At 44.8% G+C, this 19,142-nt stretch overlaps 1 protein-coding gene across 1 annotated transcript in view; it reads right to left on the bottom strand.

Moving 5' to 3' along the window:
- The window catches only part of Sptlc1 (serine palmitoyltransferase long chain base subunit 1), a 45,837-nt gene that overhangs the window by 8,554 nt on the left and 18,141 nt on the right, over positions 1-19,142 (bottom strand). Inside the window, exons 6-12 of the mRNA XM_034510552.2 lie at positions 18,525-18,657; positions 13,797-13,926; positions 10,694-10,783; positions 3,752-3,859; positions 2,685-2,780; positions 2,041-2,137; positions 743-797 (exon numbers count right to left, since the gene is read on the bottom strand). Coding sequence (XP_034366443.1) covers positions 743-797; positions 2,041-2,137; positions 2,685-2,780; positions 3,752-3,859; positions 10,694-10,783; positions 13,797-13,926; positions 18,525-18,657 — 709 coding nt within the window. The remainder of the gene's footprint in view (positions 1-742; positions 798-2,040; positions 2,138-2,684; positions 2,781-3,751; positions 3,860-10,693; positions 10,784-13,796; positions 13,927-18,524; positions 18,658-19,142) is intronic.

The following is a 19,142-nucleotide window of genomic DNA, read 5'->3' as shown; positions in this document are numbered from 1 at the left end:
AAGTAGAGCTACCATAATGACCCAGGAAAGGGGAGGGCCAGACAAGGCAGAGAAGGCAGGCCTAAAACAGAAAAGGGTAAGCAAGGACCTGAGTTTGAATCCCCAGAACCTATGTGAAAACTGCTAGGTTGTAGTGGTGCATGCTGGGATCCCGGTGCAGGGGAGTCTGGAGAAAGGCGGAGCCCTCGAGTTAGCTGGCTAGCCAGGCAAGCCTGCTGGGCAGGTTGTAGGCTAATGAGAGACTGTTTCTCAAAACCCAAGATGGATGGAAACTAAGAAATGAAAGCAAGACATCCTCCCAATATACAAGCACACACGTGTGCCCGTGAATACACACATCTTCAGAGGTCCTCCCTATATACAAGCACACACGTGTGCCCGTGAATACACACATCTTCAGAGGTCCTCCCTATATACAAGCACACACGTGTGCCCGTGAATAAACACATCTTCAGAGGTCCTCCCTATATACAAGCACACACGTGTGCCCGTGAATACACACATCTTCAGAGGTCCTCCCTATATACAAGCACACGTGTGCCCGTGAATACACACATCTTCAGCTGAGCTTTGGTGCCACAGGAAATGATCTCACATTGTTCTAGATCTTTCCATTAGCTCCCTAAGGAGATTCATGTACAAGAATTATAAAACAATCTGAGGCTACACCCTAAAGAACAGGGTGTTGAAGAAAGTCTTCTCAGGAGATCAAGATGAAGCTAGTTGGAAGCCACACACTTACCCTTGTAGAGACTTATGGATGTTCTGGCACTTTTTCTTTAAAACCGCAAAAATACCTGCATAGACAAAAAAAGAGTTTGAAGGTAGATTTAAGACGTTTGTTGGTACCAGCTTATTAATTCCTTTAAAAGCTCAGATCCTTCGTTTGAAACGCTGTAGATGCTCTGCGTGTAAACACTCAGCTACACATAGCCTGAGGGACTGGGCTTCATGATGTCACCAACCGGCTCCTTCTCACTGGTGCTGCTTGCTCTCAGCAAGTCCAGGGGTGATGGCTTCTGAGCCAAATGCAGGCCCTCACCCTTACTGAGAGCCACCCAAGTCCAGCTAAGATCACTGGGTACACACTTCCTACTCTGCTCTAACTGGAAACCAGTGGGCAGCACAGTAATTTTGGGGGCTGTTTTCCTTTTATTCAAGGAAAGCTTGAGACACATCTGACCATGTGAGCTGACCCCTCTGCTGGGGATCCTGGAGTGCCAGCTAAGCAAGGCCGCTTCTGTTTTCTTGTCACCTAAGTGTGCTCATTACTAGTGTATTGGAGTCGTGCATGTGTGGAGGTCAGAGAAGATTGCGGAGTTAGCTCTCTACCACCTGGATCTGGGATCTAGGGATCGAGCACAGTCTGCCATGTTGCATGGCATGCCCCTTTACCAACTGAGCTGTCTTGCCAGCCCCTTTTGGGTTTTAAAGGCTACACTATTACAGTCAAGGCCACTTGCTAGATTCCCAGCTAACTTTTTGCTTCGCCCAGAATTGTTTGCTGACAGAGAAGGCAGCAAGCAGTGTTATTAACTGATGCTTCCATGGCTGAAGGGAAAGCAACAGAGAAAAGGACATCTACGAAAGCTCTGCACAATCAGCTAACCTCTCCAAATCACAGCAGCCGTTACACTTGGGAAAGCACCGAGGCCTGGCACCGACCCAGGGCCCCTCCTTCCTAGCACTGCTGCTTGGAGTAGCAGCCAGCCACTCTGGCTCTAGCCCCAGTTTAGAGGTGAAGCCCTCCACAGAGTCCTGGGTTCTCACAATGCCAAGCATGGGTGAGCCCGCCCATCTGAAACGCTGGGATGGAGCACGGTTTGGATCTTCATGTTTCAGACTATGTGGCATTTTCAGACTATAGGTTGAATTTTAAACACTTGTACTCAACAAGTTTGGATATTGTTCTTTTTGTATTAGGGACACCTGAATTCTAAAGTAACTCCGTTTTGTTTGTTAAATCATTTCCTTGGGCTGATTCTTCCAGAAAGCAAGATGGTCCCACAGGTAACAGAAGCAGCCTTTACAAGGCTGTACCTGGATTCTCCTCCATGATGTTGAGGGCCTCAATAGCAGCAGCAGCTAGCAGGGGAGGCAGGGAAGCTGAAAAGCAGTATCCTTGGCCAGAGAGCCGCTAAGGAGAGACAAAGACAAAGATGTTCTCTTTGTGGACAGGGACTTTTAGAAGGCACCCAGTCTCCACAGTAGGGCACACCCATCTGAACAGCAAACATACTGACTGAACCACAAGGGTGCACATGTAACAAAACCAAGATGCTTTCTGAAGAGATAAGGACTTTATATATCTGTAAACACTTTGAGCTACCCTTTAAAAAGAGGCTTTTAGGGAGCTGGAGAGATGGCTCATTGTTAAGAGCATTGACTGCTCTTCAGAGGTTCTGAGTTCAATTCCCAACAATCACGTGGTGGCTCACAACCATCTGTAATGGTATCTGATGCCCTCTTCTGATATATCTGAAGATAGCTACAGGGTACTTACATAAAACAAACAAACAAAAACCTTTAAAACAATGACAAAAAAAAACAAAACAAAAAACCTCAGGCTTTTAAATAAAACCTGTGTAATGAACTATGAGTTAAATCTTGTATTGGAAGCTGTGCACTGAAGGGGTGGTGGGGACAACCGTCTGCAATTGTGTATCATTTCTAAGAGGCATCACCTGATGGTCAACCACGAAGGAGCGGCCACAGCAGAAGCCCCCAACAGAAGCAAGCGCATTCTCCATGTTAGCACTGATAAAGTCGATATCATCAATCTGCCAGGAGAAACGGAAAGCTAGTTACTGACAGGCCTGCCTGAGGACGGTGGTTTTCCTCATGAAATTTGACACACAGTTACAGCTTGCCTAGGTCCCTCCCCACATTTGCTGATGTCAGCCATCGTTTAACTTCCTGTGGAACTGCTCTGCACTCTTTCCTCTGGGGTAGTACGGTGCTCAATGCACATAACTAAGGGAATTTGTACTTTATCCATCAACTAGGTGACACAGGTAGCAAAGCACATTTTGGAGAAAAGCCTCCCTGTCACTCTACCCATGGTGGCCAGCAAGGCAGCTATCCCAGCCTGAGGCACCAGGAGCATAGCCACCACAGCATGTGGTCACGCTGGGCTCTATGTCTCCATAGGGAAAGGAAATGGGTCAATGTTATTTCAACTTTTGGGGCCTTTGGTAGCTTTGCTGAATCCATTCTCAGTGGTGTTTTTGGCAGCATGCATGTGTGTGTCAAAATTAAATATCAAATATATTCACACATACTGCCACCTACACAAACACACACACATATGGCACAACTAAATGTATGTACTTCCACAAATTACATGTAGAATTTAAATACTACAACCATCTTTAGAAGGACTCAGGGAAGGAATCCTTTTGTTGTTGCTGTTTGGGTGTGGGATCATTTGGGTGACCCAGGAAGACCTCAGTTTCCCAACTGCTGGGATCACAGGATTATGTCACTATGCCCGGCTACTAAGGCAATTCTTCGTGATCTTAACAAATGTAACACAAACCTAGCTGCCCCTAGAAGAGACATGAAAAGCCAAGTTACATACCCTACCCCCACCCCTGGGAAACCGAACAAAAATTCCAGAAGGAAGAAGATAGGGTCCTGACTGGGCTGACCAGATCCACCCACACATCGAAGTCTCATGAGCTCTGGATGGGTGATGTTTTTTCCTTGACAGCCTTTTGACAGGGGGAGCTTCCCCAGGGAGAGAACTCACATTGATCCCATAGTGCTCGGTGACACCTCGCCCATGCTCCCCAAGGACTCCAAACGACAGGCTTTCCTCCAGGAAGATTCTTGCTTTATATTTATATTTTAATTTAACCTAGGTTTTAACAAAGATCCAAGCAAACAAACAAGCTTAGAATGATTATCATCAGCAGCATACAGAATGTCTTCTGGAGAAAAAAATTAAACTTATAAAAGTACTGACAGTTGGCCCTCAATATCTAAGAGTAAAATTTACCTACTTGCTAAAATCTGTGACTCCAAAATCAGTATCTGCCCATACACCCTTCAGAAGCTCACAATGTGGGTGTGAAGGACAAGCCAGCTACCCGCCAGTGTGTGCTCCCAGCTGAGGGGAGGAGAGGCCACTGTGTTCTAAGTGTCCTTTGCATTGCACCACTGTGTGCTGTCATGCCATTGTGCTTTGCTAGTGACTCCACTGCTCACACTGGCCCTGCTAATGTGCTTTCCAGTGTCTTAGATGCAGAAAGCGGAGAAATGCCTTCTGGAAAAATGTACACTGGAGAAACTCCCTTCAGCCCGAACTGTGAGGCTGTGTGCAGGAGTGCAGTGGGAATGAATCACCATTCCACACTAGACAGAATCACCCACGAGCAGGCTCCATCTTCCCTCTGTCACTGTGCACAGCATCTCTACAGGCTGGAAGAAGAGCGAATACTAAGAAGCAACTGCTCTTTTCATCTCTGAAATGACCCAGCTTAGCAACAGACAGCACAATGCCTCATTTTAAAAAGAAAACTGTTAAGACATTTATGTGTACAGATATAGAATATATTTGTTAAATACTTGTCTGACTACATATAACCCCCTCCCCCTTGAGAAATATAATTTTTTCTCAGTGGTTGTTTTAATTTGGATCCACAGAAATGTACGAATGTAAAGAAATGTTTTATTATGTTTATTATTATGGCTCATTCATCTGTCTTCCTCTTACTTTTATTTATGAATTTGCAATTTAAGAGAGGAATCTTACTCTGTAGCCCAGGCTAGTCTAGAACTTGTATGCAGAACAGGATGGCCTAAAACTTATGTTGCCCCTTCTGTCTGAGTCTCCTCAGCACTAGGATGCAGACACGGAGACATCACTGACATGGTCTGCTAGGTGGGGTTTTTTTGTCCCCCACCCCCCATTGTCAGGCTTCTAAGTAAATCTTTTCCCCTCAAGTTTTCGTTTTATGAAACAGGTTTTCTCTGTGTAGCCTTGGCTGTCCTAGAACTCACTCTATAGAAACTCAGAGAGATCTGCCTGCCTCTGCCTCCCAAGTGCTATGACTAAAGACATGTGCCATGACCACCTGGCAGTAAACATGTATGAAGTTATTAAATAAGAAGTATTCTTAAAAAACTTACCAACAATGTGTTAGGAAGTGATACATGCACATTTGTATGTATTTCCCCAATCTGTAATTTAATTACATGTAATTTGCATGTAATCAGCTGCACAGCCACATTAAAGGACAGCGTCATGAGCTATCTATCAGCTTCTACTACAGTGAGGAGTTGTGTGAAGCTCTTCCTCTGGTTCGCACGTATGTCTGTTTTGTGGTTGGAGTCACACTTTTAACTATTACAGGTCCAGTTGCTAAGTTCTCTAATCACAGACAAGCTCAGAAGGTGTAAGACGGCTGGCTGTCCCACCTCCTAAGTTTCTGATAAGTGAGTACTATGGTCTGTTCCTGATCATCACTGTTAAGTCTTTGGGGTGACTGGGCATTTGGTTGATTTTTTTTTTTTCCATCAAAAACACTAATTTAAGGGAAAGCTCTTCAACATTGACTTTTCCTTCCTTAACAAGAATGAGATATCCAGTTCTAAAACATGTTTACAAAACAGTAACAAAAACCCAGTGCTTGGAAGAAAGCAGTGGAAGAGCACAGGGTCCCAGGTCAACCTGACTGACTCATCCTGTCATCTAAACAATGAGCACTTCCACTCTCTGCTGCCAGCTTCTCTGTATTTGTCCCACCACATACCTGTCCATGGGTAATGCCCTGAAACTGTAACCCTATAAAAATCAGCTCTAGGGATGGCAAGATGGCTCAGTGAGTCGAGCCCACCTGAGTCCAATCCCAGGACCCACATGGTGCATCCTTCAAGCTGTCCTCCAACTTCCACACACGTGCAATGTGACATACACATTCTTCCTCCATACCATATAAATAAATGTACCAAAGGTCATTGAAAACCCTGCTGTAATAAGTTTTGGTTCCCCAATCCCACTATCCTGTCAGTCCTTGACACCTGTATAAAACCAGGAAGATGAAGAAAAACCCATCCCTTGCATCAGTATTTAGAATAGAAGTGAAAAGCTTTACAAATACCCCCTTGAAGCTTTGAGTCCTTATTCAATTAACAGACTCCTGTCCAGATGCAAGGGTTCAACATGAGAGCAACCACACAGGAGAGCACACTATAAAAACTTGGGAGAAATGCAAGTGCATCCCAGTTGGTACAGAAGCTTTTGAGAAAATCCAACAATCTCTCAGGCAAATACATTCAATGTGTTTAGGAACGAGAAGGGTTTTTCTTTTGTTGTTGTTGTTGTTTTTTTTTCCCCCAGCCTGCCTGAAAGAATCTGTGAAAACCTGCAGAAACCTGTCAGTTGAGAGATACAGAAAGTTTCCCCTGAGACCAGGACAAGGGTTCTCTTCTCACCACTCCTAAGCACCGTGGAGGGAGCTCTACCCAGAGAAAGCAGGCAAAGGAGAAAAGACAAGGGAGAGAGGGAGAAGAAAAATTGTTTACAAATTACATTGTTCTTTTGTTTTGTGCATCTCATACAGCCCAGGCTAGCCTTGAAACTTCCATGTACTGTAGAACCAGCTTGCCTCCATCTTAGGCTTGAAAGCCATCTTATAGTAAACACAAGCTAGGTTCATTGCTGTTCATGGTTAAACCTCTTTTTCTCAAGGACTAGTCTATGTCCCACCTGTAACCTTAACTACAAATAGTTCTGTTCTTCCTGTTCCAGAAATGGCAACCATGTCTTTGTTTTAAAAAGTTGTTTATAACCATCTTGCAACCCTACCTTTGTTTTAAAAGGCTCTATGGCTACTCAGAACTTCCGTGTTATGATGACCTCGTTATGACTATGACGACCTTGTTACATCCAACTTGCAACCATGTCTTTGTTTCAGAAGCCTATGTAGGACTGATTTATTATGCTTATTCTGCTCCTGTAATCCAGCCTAGTTTGCCTGCCAAATGCTCCATTTGTAAACTCCCTACCCCTGAGCCTTGTCTTCCTCATAGCCAATGCTGACCTCTCAAATCCCGCCTTAGAAGGAGGCAGCCCAGGCACACAAATAAAAAGGGTTGCTTTATTTGTTTGCTTTAATTAATTTGGCTATAATGTTTAGGTCAGTAGTATTTCTCCTCACATCTTTGGGATTAACAGTAACTGAGGGTGACCTTGAACTTCTGATCCTCTTGGACACCATGCCTTGCACAGACACTCACTCATTGTCTGTCTGTCTGTCTATCCATCTGATCTCTCTCTCTCTCTCTCTCTCTCTCTCTCTCCATCCATCTGATCCATGCTAAAACAGCATTACTCCACTAAAATGTGATAGAAGATAGATCTATAAAAATGGTTGTAGTCCTGGAAATTAGCAGTGAGTGATCTAAAAAGGAATTTGAGAAAGCAATTCCATTTAAACTAAGAATCTAAGTCTCAGACAATCAGTGAAGGTAATGCAGTGGTGAGGCTGTGCCTGCTGAAGGCTGACTAAAGATCAAAGTGAGTAGGACCTGGCCCAGACTGAAGCCTTACCCAGTGAGGTCCTGGGCCATGAAGCAGCCTCCAAGCCATGGCTGGTTTTACAGGGAAGGAGAAGCGCACCCTGAGATTCACACAGGTGAAAGGACCACATCTTGGCCACGAGCAGTAAAATTAGAAAACTCAGGTGTCATGACTTCAGAGCCCCAGACAAAGTCACAGCAAGCACACAACACAGCACCAGCAGAAGGAGCTACATGACACAGATGGGTGACTAAAACTCCAAGTTCAGACAGATCCCAGTGACATGGCCCAGTGAGCTTAGACAGGTGCCTCCATAAAAGGCAAGAAACTCCACAGCCATGTTTGACAGTGTCACACACAAAATGGTCACCTGAACAGAAACCAAAGGAACTCGCCTTAAAGAAGGAAACAAACAAGAGATTTTATGTAGCTTTTTTTCATGTAAAAAAAACATTTTTAGAAATGACACCACCACCAACAAACAAAACAAAGAAAAAAAAAACAGCAACCAACCAAACAACAACAAAAAACTCATCCAAACAACCAAACCCCAAACCAAACATTATGATCAACAAAGCAGGCAAACTGCACTTCATCAAAATCCAAGACTTTTTGGTGTGTGTGAGATGGTCTCACTGTATAGCCCTGGCTTATATAGGCCAAATTCACTGAGATTCGCCTGCTTCTGCTTCCCAAATACTGGGATTAAAGAAGTGTGTCACCACATATGAGCAACACTTAAAAAGTTTGTGAATCCAAGTTCAGTATTAAAAAGTGAGAGCAACCTCACACAATGGGTGAACTGTCTGAATCCTGTATGATGTGACTGGGTCCCAGTTTTCAGATCACATAAACAACTCTTACAATGTAATAAGGAGATAAGTCAATCAGAACTTTGGCCCAGCATTGGAATGGACATTTCTCTAAAGAAGACAAATGCCCATCAAGTATGCAGACACTCAGTTGCCGGGGAAATGCAAGTAAAGACCAAGGTGAGATGGCTTCATACCTGCTAGAACACACAACAGAGAGCAGCACAAAAATTAAGTAGTGTCATGTGGACAAATAGGGACCTCTGCTCCCCATGGCAATCACCACACAGGGGACACAGCTGCTCACATACAATGCTGTGAAAAAAGGCCTTAGAAAAATATTTGTACATGAACACAATAGACAAGCACATAAAAGCTGAACCCACATGAAGTAACAGGACGTCAAAGGAATGGATGTGTTTCACAATATGATGTGCGTCTGTCTAGAAAGCACCCCGTCAACGAAGGAAGCCAAGTACAGAGAGGATGTCACTCATAGGAAATGCGCAGAGCCAGCACAGCTATGGAGACAGTCAGACTAGTGGAGCCAAGGGTGTGGGAAGGTAGATGCTGACTGCTGAACAGACGTGGGTTCCACTACATGTTGGAGCTAGACAGGGCTGCTGCCCGCACAGGGGACACACTGTGCTGTGCTGTGCAGTTTAGTACAGGAACTCATCTTGATTAGGAAAGCAACAGTGGCGATGCCTTCTGAAAATAGCGTATTGCTTTCACTGTTAAAGGCTGGTTTATAAAATACACATTAGTTGTTTTCATTTATACAAAATTTACAAAGGTTAAAACTAATTTATAGGAATAGAAGATATATCAGTGGTTGCCTGGGGTCAAGGATGGGTATAAGGAAACTTCTAGAATAACACAGTGTCCTGGGTCCTGACTGTGTTGGTGACAGAGTATACATCCATACATATCTATCAAGACTTATCCAACAGTACACTTAAAGTAGGTGCATTCTGCATGTCAATTTTGTCTCAATAAAATTTGTTTTTAGAAATTAAGTATTTGGAGCCTGAACCAGCCATCTCCTGTAACCAGGCAAGACTTCCAGTGGGGGACTGGGCCACTAGGTCAGCCACAAAACCATCAACTGCACTTTGTCCTGTCTATAAGATGTGCTGGGTAGAGTTGGTGCAGAATTGTGGGACTGGCCAACCAATGACTGGTTCAACTTGAGACCCATGCCATGAGAGGGAGCCCACCCTTGACACTGCCTAGAGGGCCAGGAACCAGAGGCTTGAGAGCCCAGAGACCTGCCTAGGATAGAACCAAACACAAATGGGAAAACAAAACAAAACAAAACAACCCCCAAACCTCCTAATGATTCTCTGCTATGCTCATAGATTGTAGTCTAACCCAGATGTCATCAAAAGGCTTCATCCATCAACCGATGGAAATATATGCAGAACCAGAGCCAAACATTAGGCAGAGCCTGGGGAAGCGGGGAAGAGGGGTTGTAGGAGCCAGAAGGATCAAGGATGCCACAAAAAGCCCCATACAGAGCCTGGGGAATCCCACAGAAGAGGGGGAAGAGGGGTTGCAGGGGCCAGAGGGATCAAGGATGCCACAAAAAGCCCCATACACTCAATTAACCTGGGTTCAGAGGGGCTCACAAAGACTAAATTGCCAACCAGGGAGCCTGCACGGGACTGAGCGAGGCCTGCTCCATGTTACAGCTGTGTAGCTTGGTCTTTGTGTGGGACTCCAAACAGTGGGAGCAGGAGCTGTCTCTGAGTCTGCTGGCTGCCTTTGGAGCCCTTTCCCCTTACTGGGTTGCCTTGTTTAGCATGAATAGGAGATGCACCTAGTCCTACTGCAACTTGACATTCCACGGCTGGTTGATACCCACGGGAGGCCTGCCCTTTCTTGAAAAGAAACGGAGGCATGGATGATGGGGGAGTGGAGGAAGGTGGGGTAGGGGAAGTTGAGGGGAGAAACTGGGGGGAAGGAGAAAGGGACACTGCGCGGATGGGATGTAAATTAAAACAACCACTGAACATGGGTTCCTCTTTGAAGGCCACATCCACCAGGAATGCTACTGACTTTCCTAATGTAAGACATTTATGACATTTTCCCATATCCTGCTTTTATTTGTTATCGTTTCTTTGTCTGTGTGTGTGTGTGCACAGCCTGAGTGCAGAGCTGAAACACAGTTCTCAGGGCTCCTTTCTCTCACTCCACCTGGTGAGTTCTCAGGTCAGGCTTAACACAAACCCCTTCATCTGCAGCACTAGCCTGTGTGCCCCAGGCATCATGCTTTAAATGTGATCATAAGTGAGAGGTCTAACTGCAGATAATCAGCACACTGACTGATGAGGGACTCAAGAGGGCTGCTCACCAGTTCTGGAAGAGGGCAGATGGTTCCAGTGTTCATGTACAACCCTTCCACGACGATGAACCGCCGAGTCACACGGGCCTTGCGAGGATTCTAAAACCAAACCAGACATCTTAATTGTCATAACTCCAAATATAAATTGTTACTCCCAAGAACTTGCACCTCATAAGTGATTTATTTAAAAAGGGGAGAAAAAAAAGCCATGATGAATTAAAACTCAATTCTTGAGATCCTATTATTTTGACAGAAACACTAGTGAGAAAAAGCAGTTTCCGTTCTTAGGCAGTTTTCAATGAGTAACATCAACCAGGTGACCTCGCACACCACTGGAGGCACCCTGACAGTATGAAAACATCGTCCCAGCCAGGAACAGCTGGGAGAAAGCTCAGGGGACATAATGATGAAACACAGACTCATGGGGGCAAGGTAAAACCATTCAAGATTACACAGCTAGGAATTACACATTTCAGCATAAGAGGAAATGTGAAAAATCCACAGTGAAGACCACTCTCAGCACCGAGGGCATGGCCTGAGGAGCAGGGTGAGCTATAAATGGTGAAGCAGTGGGAGGGTGATGGTTACAGTGTGAAAAGGGCATGGTGTGTGTGTGTCTAAGTCTCTGTGTGTATATATGTGTCTATATGTCTCTGTGTGTGTGTATATTATATTACTATATTTTCCTGTGTTTTAGCCACCTGTAACCTGTCACCATTGCTGACCCACCAGTTAGGTAAAATCCAGTGGTAGAGTAGAGCAGCCTAGCTCAGACAGCATGCATCAATCACCCTATACCTCATGTTCAGCAGGCCACTAACCTATCACACCTAAGAACCCGGCGAGACTGCAGGTGTGACAGACTGGAGAATATTAAGACCAAGAGCACTCACTCCTACTTCCTACTTGGACTTCATACTGTGCTCTAGGCATCATTACAGCAACACTGTAGAGCACTTCAGGACCAGTGGGCACTGTCTGCACAGAAACACTTCTGCTCTGTAGAGGTATACATCAGAGAGGTTGCCAGGCTCCTGAAACTCACAGCTAAATGCTTTCAGGACGACAGTATGTCAGGTCACTGGGGGAAATGGGACACCTATAATTACACTTACAGAATCCTGACGTCTCCCTTTCCCTGGCTCCTGCAGGGCTTCCTTACACACACCAGGCAAGTGTTCTGCCACATCCCCATTCACGTATCTGCTTGAGGTTTCAATAGTCAATGTAAGAGGCTTAGGATGAGCAAAAATATATGGAAGGATTCTAAAGATTAGGTAGTCATTTTATACACGGGTCGCTTTTGTCGTTCTTTTGAAATTCTTTTACTCAGAACACAATTTTATCTTCTTTTAAAAGATTTATTTTTATGTGTATGAATGTTTTGCCTGCACATATGCATGTGCGCAGTGACCACAGAGGTCAGGAGGGTGTGGCGTCGGATGCCCTGGAACTGGAGTTTTATTGCTGCAGATGAACCTGCTTCTGCAAAGGCAGTGCGTGTTCCCAGTCACTGTGGTTGCGTGTTCTCAGTCACTGTGGCTGCTCTACAGCACTTTAGGACATGGCTTACGGGGACATCCCACCTGCAAGCACACGGCTACCTCAGGACTCAGTGCTGGAGCAAGCAGCTACCTTCACTTGGCTTTTTATGTTGCACTGTAAGAATGAGCCAATCTTTGATATAACTTCTGCTTATCTTCTAGAGACAAAATCTCAAGTAAGAGATATTTCTAAAAATACAATGTGAAGTTATGTAATAGCTACTTCTGGGAAGAAAATAAAGTATAAATTACTTAATAAAGAGTGAAATTTAATTTCTAAGATACTTTTTTTTTTTTTTAGATTTATTTATTTATATGAGTACACTGTTGCTGTCTTCAGATACACCACTAGAAGGCATCAGGTCTCATTACAGATGGTTGTGAGCCTCCATGTGGTTGCTGGGAATTGAACTCAGGACCTCCAGAAGAGCAGTCAGTGCTCTTAACTGCTGAGCCATCTCTCTAGCCCCTCTAAGATGCTTTTTTAAAAAATCCATTAAGAAGCTTCATAGATTATAAACCTTATGAAAAGTACACATGAAATCTGAGTACCACATCTCTAACATTTAGCCATGAAAAACTCAGGCAGACTTGTTCCTTAGTCATACTTTCCAAAATAGAATTTATTCTGGTGGTTGGGATATAGAACTTAGTCAGATTACAGGCCATAGTCTTTTTAGTCTATTGAAAGAATTATTCTGTGGGACAGACTCAATTTCAGAATTTCTTTAGCCTTTTCTTAATTGTGTAAGTATGGAACACTGGCTGACAGCGTATTGAGCACAAAAACCGGTGAGTTTATGCATATTCAATGACTGTGTGCATATTCATGAAGTGTCTATTGCACAGGATGACTCCTAAACACAGATGACAGAATTCTAAATGAATAATGCAAACATTTGGAAACACTGAAATTAACACAAAACGGAAGAAAGTGGTTGAGTATCCCCTCAGTTACTCTCGTTGTCAATGAGCTGCGTGGGCAAGGTCCACTTGAAAGGAATGCTTGACATGTGACAACTGGGCTTCCAAGACCATCCGCATGCCATGGAGTCAGTCCTGCTGCAGAGCCAACCAGCTTGACTCCTCAGTTGACACTACCAGAAAAGTAAGTCATAATCCTCCCAATGATGCTTTAAACACACTCTAATGATGCCAGGGAGACACTATCTAATCACCACTACTAGGGATCCTCAAAGCACCCAGGCATTCCCTCCTCAGGGTGGCTGTTCCCACAGCAGCTGCTTGGAGCTTCAGGAGGCTAAGATTTGATGGCATAAATAAGTATATTGTGAATTTAATCCATTACAGCCTTAGTGTGTTCTGCATCTCCTGAAGGGCAGCAGGCTGTTGCTCTCCTCTTAGCCTCCATAGAAAGAAAGCTGCCCAACTGCCTAAATGTGACAAGGCTCTTCAAGCCGAGATACATTTAATAAGCAGGAACACCCTTACTTAATATCCAAATGCGATCCGCAGGCAAGTTTTCAATGACAAATTACCATTTCATCTATAATTTAGCTGCTTAGGAAGTACAAAGAGCTGCACAGTTTCCTTCAAAAGGATCATACCTTTTGATCTTCAATCTCTTGTTCTTTTAGCAGTCGCTCCAGGTCAGCTACATCATTATGTTTAAATAACTTAATGTCACTGCGTGATGCCTGTAATCCTTTCTGGATAGCAAAGCAGGCCGCACTGTCCCTGCAAGGAGGAGAGGCACCAAATTGGGGTTAAAGGGCCTTGTCAACATTCTCAGAAGAAGAATGCTTGCTTGTGTAAGTGGGCCAGCCTCCAACTGTTACCTGGAACACAGCAAACAGGGCGTCTGAGTGCTCACACACCACTGTTAGCTCTTCACCCCGCACATCTCGTCCACATGACTACTTCACTTAATTTCTTCGAAGAAACACAGCTAGCTGCACCCCGACCACTCTGAACCCGGGACCCACACTGTGGATAGCATCTGAGCTTACTCATGTGCTTCTCTTTCTAAGAACCTTGGTGATCTCACCTCCAGTGGCAGCTCTGTTTACCTAATGGCATCTCATCATGATCCATAAAGAAACACTGCTGGGGGCTAGTGAGATGGCTCAGTGGTTAAGAGGTCCTGAGTTCAATTCCCAGCATGAGGGCTCACAACCAACTGTAATGGGATCCGTGCCCTCTAATGGTATGTCTGAAGATAGCTACAGTGTACTCATATACATTAAATAAATTAAATAAATAAATAAATCTTAAAAAACAAAAAACCCAAGAATTTAAAAAAGAAACACTGGCAGTCCAACAGCAGGCAGAGATTCTGGGCAAAAACCACCTGAGCACAGGCAACCAACACAGGGGATAGGTCTAACCTTGCTCACAGGGGAACTTGGTCTAACCTCACTTGTCCACCCCAGCTGAGGCAAGGGAAGAATTTGCCTTTGGCCTTTGAGGGCTATGAGGATGGCAGCCTGCACCTTCCCTGGGAATAAACTTCTACCCCACATGGTAACAACAAAGCACCAGACATTTCTAGCTGGGTGTTGTCAGAAATAATACTGAGGAAAATCAGAACTGTCACCATCACCCAGCAGCAATGAAGAAACTCTGACCTTGGGTACCAAGCTGAAGCAGGGACAACAAAGTAGCCCCCCTCCTCCTATTTCCCCAGTGTCAATGAAAGCCGACCCAGACAGATGGCACGGCAACACTGTCATCTACAAAGTCCATGCTCCAGAAACACAACTGAGTTAGAAGGGGGGAAATATCCCAGTGCTGTTAGTTGGGCCACACTTATAGCTTCCTCGGGGTCCATGTGCCCTGTGGGTAGCAGTTACACAGGTACCCACATAACACCGAGTGGAACCCGTAACAGGGAAATGCCTAGGTTCCAAGTGAGCACCACCTCCATCAAGTGTCTCCCGTGCCACTAAGCTGACAGGGCCCAAGATGACCTAGGAGCAAACTCAAAGCAGCCAGGAAAGAAATGCTTCAATGAGCAGTTACCAACACACCTGAAACAAGTCAGCTAAAACAGACAGACTGAGCAAACCGAAGCTACAGAGAGAATCCTACAGAGATAACAGTCCAAAAAATAAAATAGCCAAGGAGACTCACATCAGAGCAGAGGGAAAGGATCAGCGAGCAGAAAGATAAAACTGAAACGAGTCACGGCATATCAGAGAGAAACAGCTTCAAAGAAGAGAGCAGAGCTCCAGGAAGCTATGAGCAGTGAGCCAACATCTGTGTCAGTAGTCGCAGGAGAAGGGGACCGCAGACTGACACAAAGAACCTGGCTACAACCCTAATACAAAACTTAAGGACAGTAAGCAAACCCCCACAGGTAAGGCCAAACGAAGAACCACAGGGCTAGAGTGAAACACTGCCCTCTGAAGGCTCTTGAGGCCTCAAATGCATGCATAACCCAACTTGCTTTCAGTCATTTAGCACCGTGTCTAGGTGGGCCAGGGATTGTCTTCACTCATTACAGTGTGGTCCAAGACTTCAGTCATGAAGGTACAATAAGAAAAGCAGAGACCTTCGAGTGTCAAACAGGAGAAACCTAACACAGAGAAGGCACAAATTCTGCCAACTCCCTGCCTCAGGTCTGAGGATAACAACCTGGTAACAGAGGATGCCGTGGTGTAAGAGGAACTTCGGTAGGAGACAGGATCGCCCATGCCAGTTGACTGATCATGGGTCATGAGTCAGTCCAGAGTAGCTGTGCTCTGGTGTGTTGCAGTGATGTGCGGGTTTGGGGCCTTTGGTATCACGTAGTTTGGCAGTGTTAGCAGTACAGGTATGGCACAGGAAGCAGAGTACATCTATGCGTAATGATTATTCCACGTTGAACAGAATTCTTCAGTGCATGACTTTATGCCAGTGACATCCAGAAGCTTCCTGGGCCTATGGCTGGGGCTTGTGAAAACTTACTAACCTTTCTAGGTACTTCAGATTCATCCCTACACAACCCACCATCTATGAATTTGACAAGAACTTTGGCTTGGATTGCCCTCTAGTGTTCAAAGAGTGGCAATACAACAGATCACTTCTGGTAAACCTGGTCTCGGGCATGCTAATTAAACCAGCTTGAAAAGATAAGTCATGATTCCTTCAGTGCCCAGGTGAAGTTTCACACCAAAACCATCAAGAGCTTTCAATAACTAGGACCTTGGGGTGGGAGAGCTGACTTAGCCATGACAAGCACTGCTGCTCTACAGAGGACCTGGGTTCAATTCCCAACAGAACATGGTGCCTAGGAGATCACACGTTAACTCCAGTTCCAGGAGATTTGACATCTTCTTCTGACCTCTGTGGGCACTGCACACACATGGTGTGAACATATATACATTCAGACAAAACACCCACGTGTTAAATAAAAATCTTAAAAAGTAAAACTTCACTATGCCAAAATAAGGTAGCAGAAGCTGACTACACAGTAATCAGTGATGGGGAGGACTCATGGGAAGATTCCCGACAGCATTATCAGGAAACCTAAGGAGCTCAGAGAAAGCACGGACAGACTTCTCAGTATTCTAACACAGAAACTGACAGGGAGAGACAAGAACTGTGTAGAGCTAAAAAAGCACACTGAGCAAAACAGAAAGCATGACAGGAGGTGTCAGCAGCAGAGAGGTCAGACATGAGAGAGTGACTGAGCTGAGACAGACCAACTATTTGCAAACATTTACCTGGAGCGGAGGAAAAGAAATGGTGGTGAAAATAACTCTCACAGGGGCTCTGGGGCAGCAGTAAAAAGCAAGTATCTAGGCCAACGGGGGTAACAAGGGGTACGAGGGTGCCAACCAGGTAGAAAACTTCCAGAAAGGACGCACACACACACACACACACACACACACACACACACAACACACACACACGAAGATCAAAGGTCAGCATGAGTCAGATTTAACGAAGATAAAGGTAAGGAAAGGTATTTCCAGCAAACCAATAACAGGAAGAGTCTGTCTCCACCCAGAACTCCTGGAAGAATTCTGAAGGGAATAAATAGTTCTGCATATGCACAGAGAGGCAATGCTGTAAACAATCAGTATGAACCACGCATATCTTCAGTATAATTTAAAAATGGGAACAAAACCCCCTGAAGTGATTAATATTTTAGTAGGTTAAGATAGTCAACAAGGAAAGATATAAAATATATCCCCCAAAGTGTACATAGGGATTGGAAAGATGGTGCAGTGGTTAAAGTGCTTGCTTATAAGCATGAGGACTGAAGCCTGGACTCCCAGATCCCATGTAAAAGCCCCTGTAAGGAGAAGAGCTCCCCAGGGCAAATCAGCCAGCCAGACTAGCCATCAGTGAGCTCAGGGCTTCACTGCGTAAGGCAGAACAACAGTGCTGGCTGACTCCACATCAACCTTGGGCTTTCCATACATGTGCACACATGTAAACGGGAAGGAAGAAGTCAAGAGCAACATCTCCTTACTAGCTTACCTTCATTTTGTTTCTGTCCTCACGTTTAGGATGTATAAGTTCAGTCATTGAAAACAGCTTGTTATAGTGAAAAGATGCTTTGTAAACCTCATGATAAATGCAAAGATGCTGGCAACTACTGACAGGAGCTGCACAGCCAGCAGCTTTCCCCTTACAGTAAACAGCATACCATGCACTCAGGGAATACACCTGAGTTTGTGGACTTGCCGTAGGCAGTCAGGGATATCCCTACCTGGTGGCCCTTATATCCCTTTAAAAACTATGTTTATTTTATTTGTATGAGTGACTGTCTGATCATATATATGTAGATCATGTGTGCCTGGTATCCACGTAGCCAGAAGAAGGCATCGGATATCCTGGAACTGGAGATATAGACAGCTGTCGCTGTTCTATGGATGCTGAGAACCATCCGGGTCCAGTGCAACAGCAGCCAGTGCTCTGAAGCACAGAGCCACTGCCCCTGCCTCAGCTCTTATCCTGAATGAGCACTGAAGCAAGATCAGCAGAGACCTGGAGACTAGGAAGGTTGAGTGATGAGGAACACGGGACGTTTCCAGGCACAGTAAGCAATATGAGGCTGTGACCATGACAGGGCCACAGAGCTGATAGGGAAGGAGATAGCATGCCTCATTTGGACATCATCAAAAACAATCATGGAGAGTGAGACCTGCACTGCCAAGCATCTTATGGATGAGGGTCTTGACTGGGAAAACCAAACATGTAACAAATAAAACAAAACAAAACAAGAAGCCCAACAGATCCCTTCTTTCTTTCAGCAGGTAACTTCCAATGAGGACCTGCTGACCCTGGCAGCACAGTGCTGTTTCAGACAGAATGCGGTCAGAAGCGTAGGTGAAGGCGCTTACACAAAAATGATGTCCCCTCTCTTAGAGTACGCAGGAATCGCACTGGCTATGGTGGAGAAGCCATACGAGTAAATGATGGCTTCTTCAGTCTTCATAAATTTTGCCAGACGCTCTTCCAAATCCAGATGGACATCTATTTTAAGAAAAAAGTTAAAACAGTTAAACTGTCTTGTAACTCTTTTTCGTTTGCTAACAAACGATAAAAATTACATAGTGTTTAATTACTACCCCTTTCACCTTACAGACAAAATGAAACTTAAAATATGTATTTGCATGTGTGCATGTGTGTGTCACAGTCCGTGTGTGGTGGTCAGAGGACAACTTGTGAGAATTAACTGTCTCCATCTAGTATTTTAGTTCTGGAGAATCAAACTCAAGTCTTCAGGTTTGGCAGCAAGTAAGCTTACCTACAGAGCCCTTTTACCAGCCCTTAAAATGGAATAAAAAACCAAAACACCCCCCCCCCCAAAAAAAAAAACCCTAGAAGATTAAGATAACTTTGGTCTCAAAGTTCTTGTAAGACATGAACTGAAAGCAGTTCCCCGTCTCCCTATCTGTAAGCATGGCAGATGGAGATCCCAACTTAGGTATAGACTTAAGTGTTCCAGAACTAGGTGC

Source organism: Arvicanthis niloticus, chromosome 8 (genome assembly GCF_011762505.2).
Source record: "Arvicanthis niloticus isolate mArvNil1 chromosome 8, mArvNil1.pat.X, whole genome shotgun sequence".
Classification (NCBI taxonomy): Eukaryota; Metazoa; Chordata; class Mammalia; order Rodentia; family Muridae; genus Arvicanthis; species Arvicanthis niloticus.
Note: the sequence above shows the minus strand (reverse complement) of the source record. Positions and strands in the feature narration are given on the sequence as shown.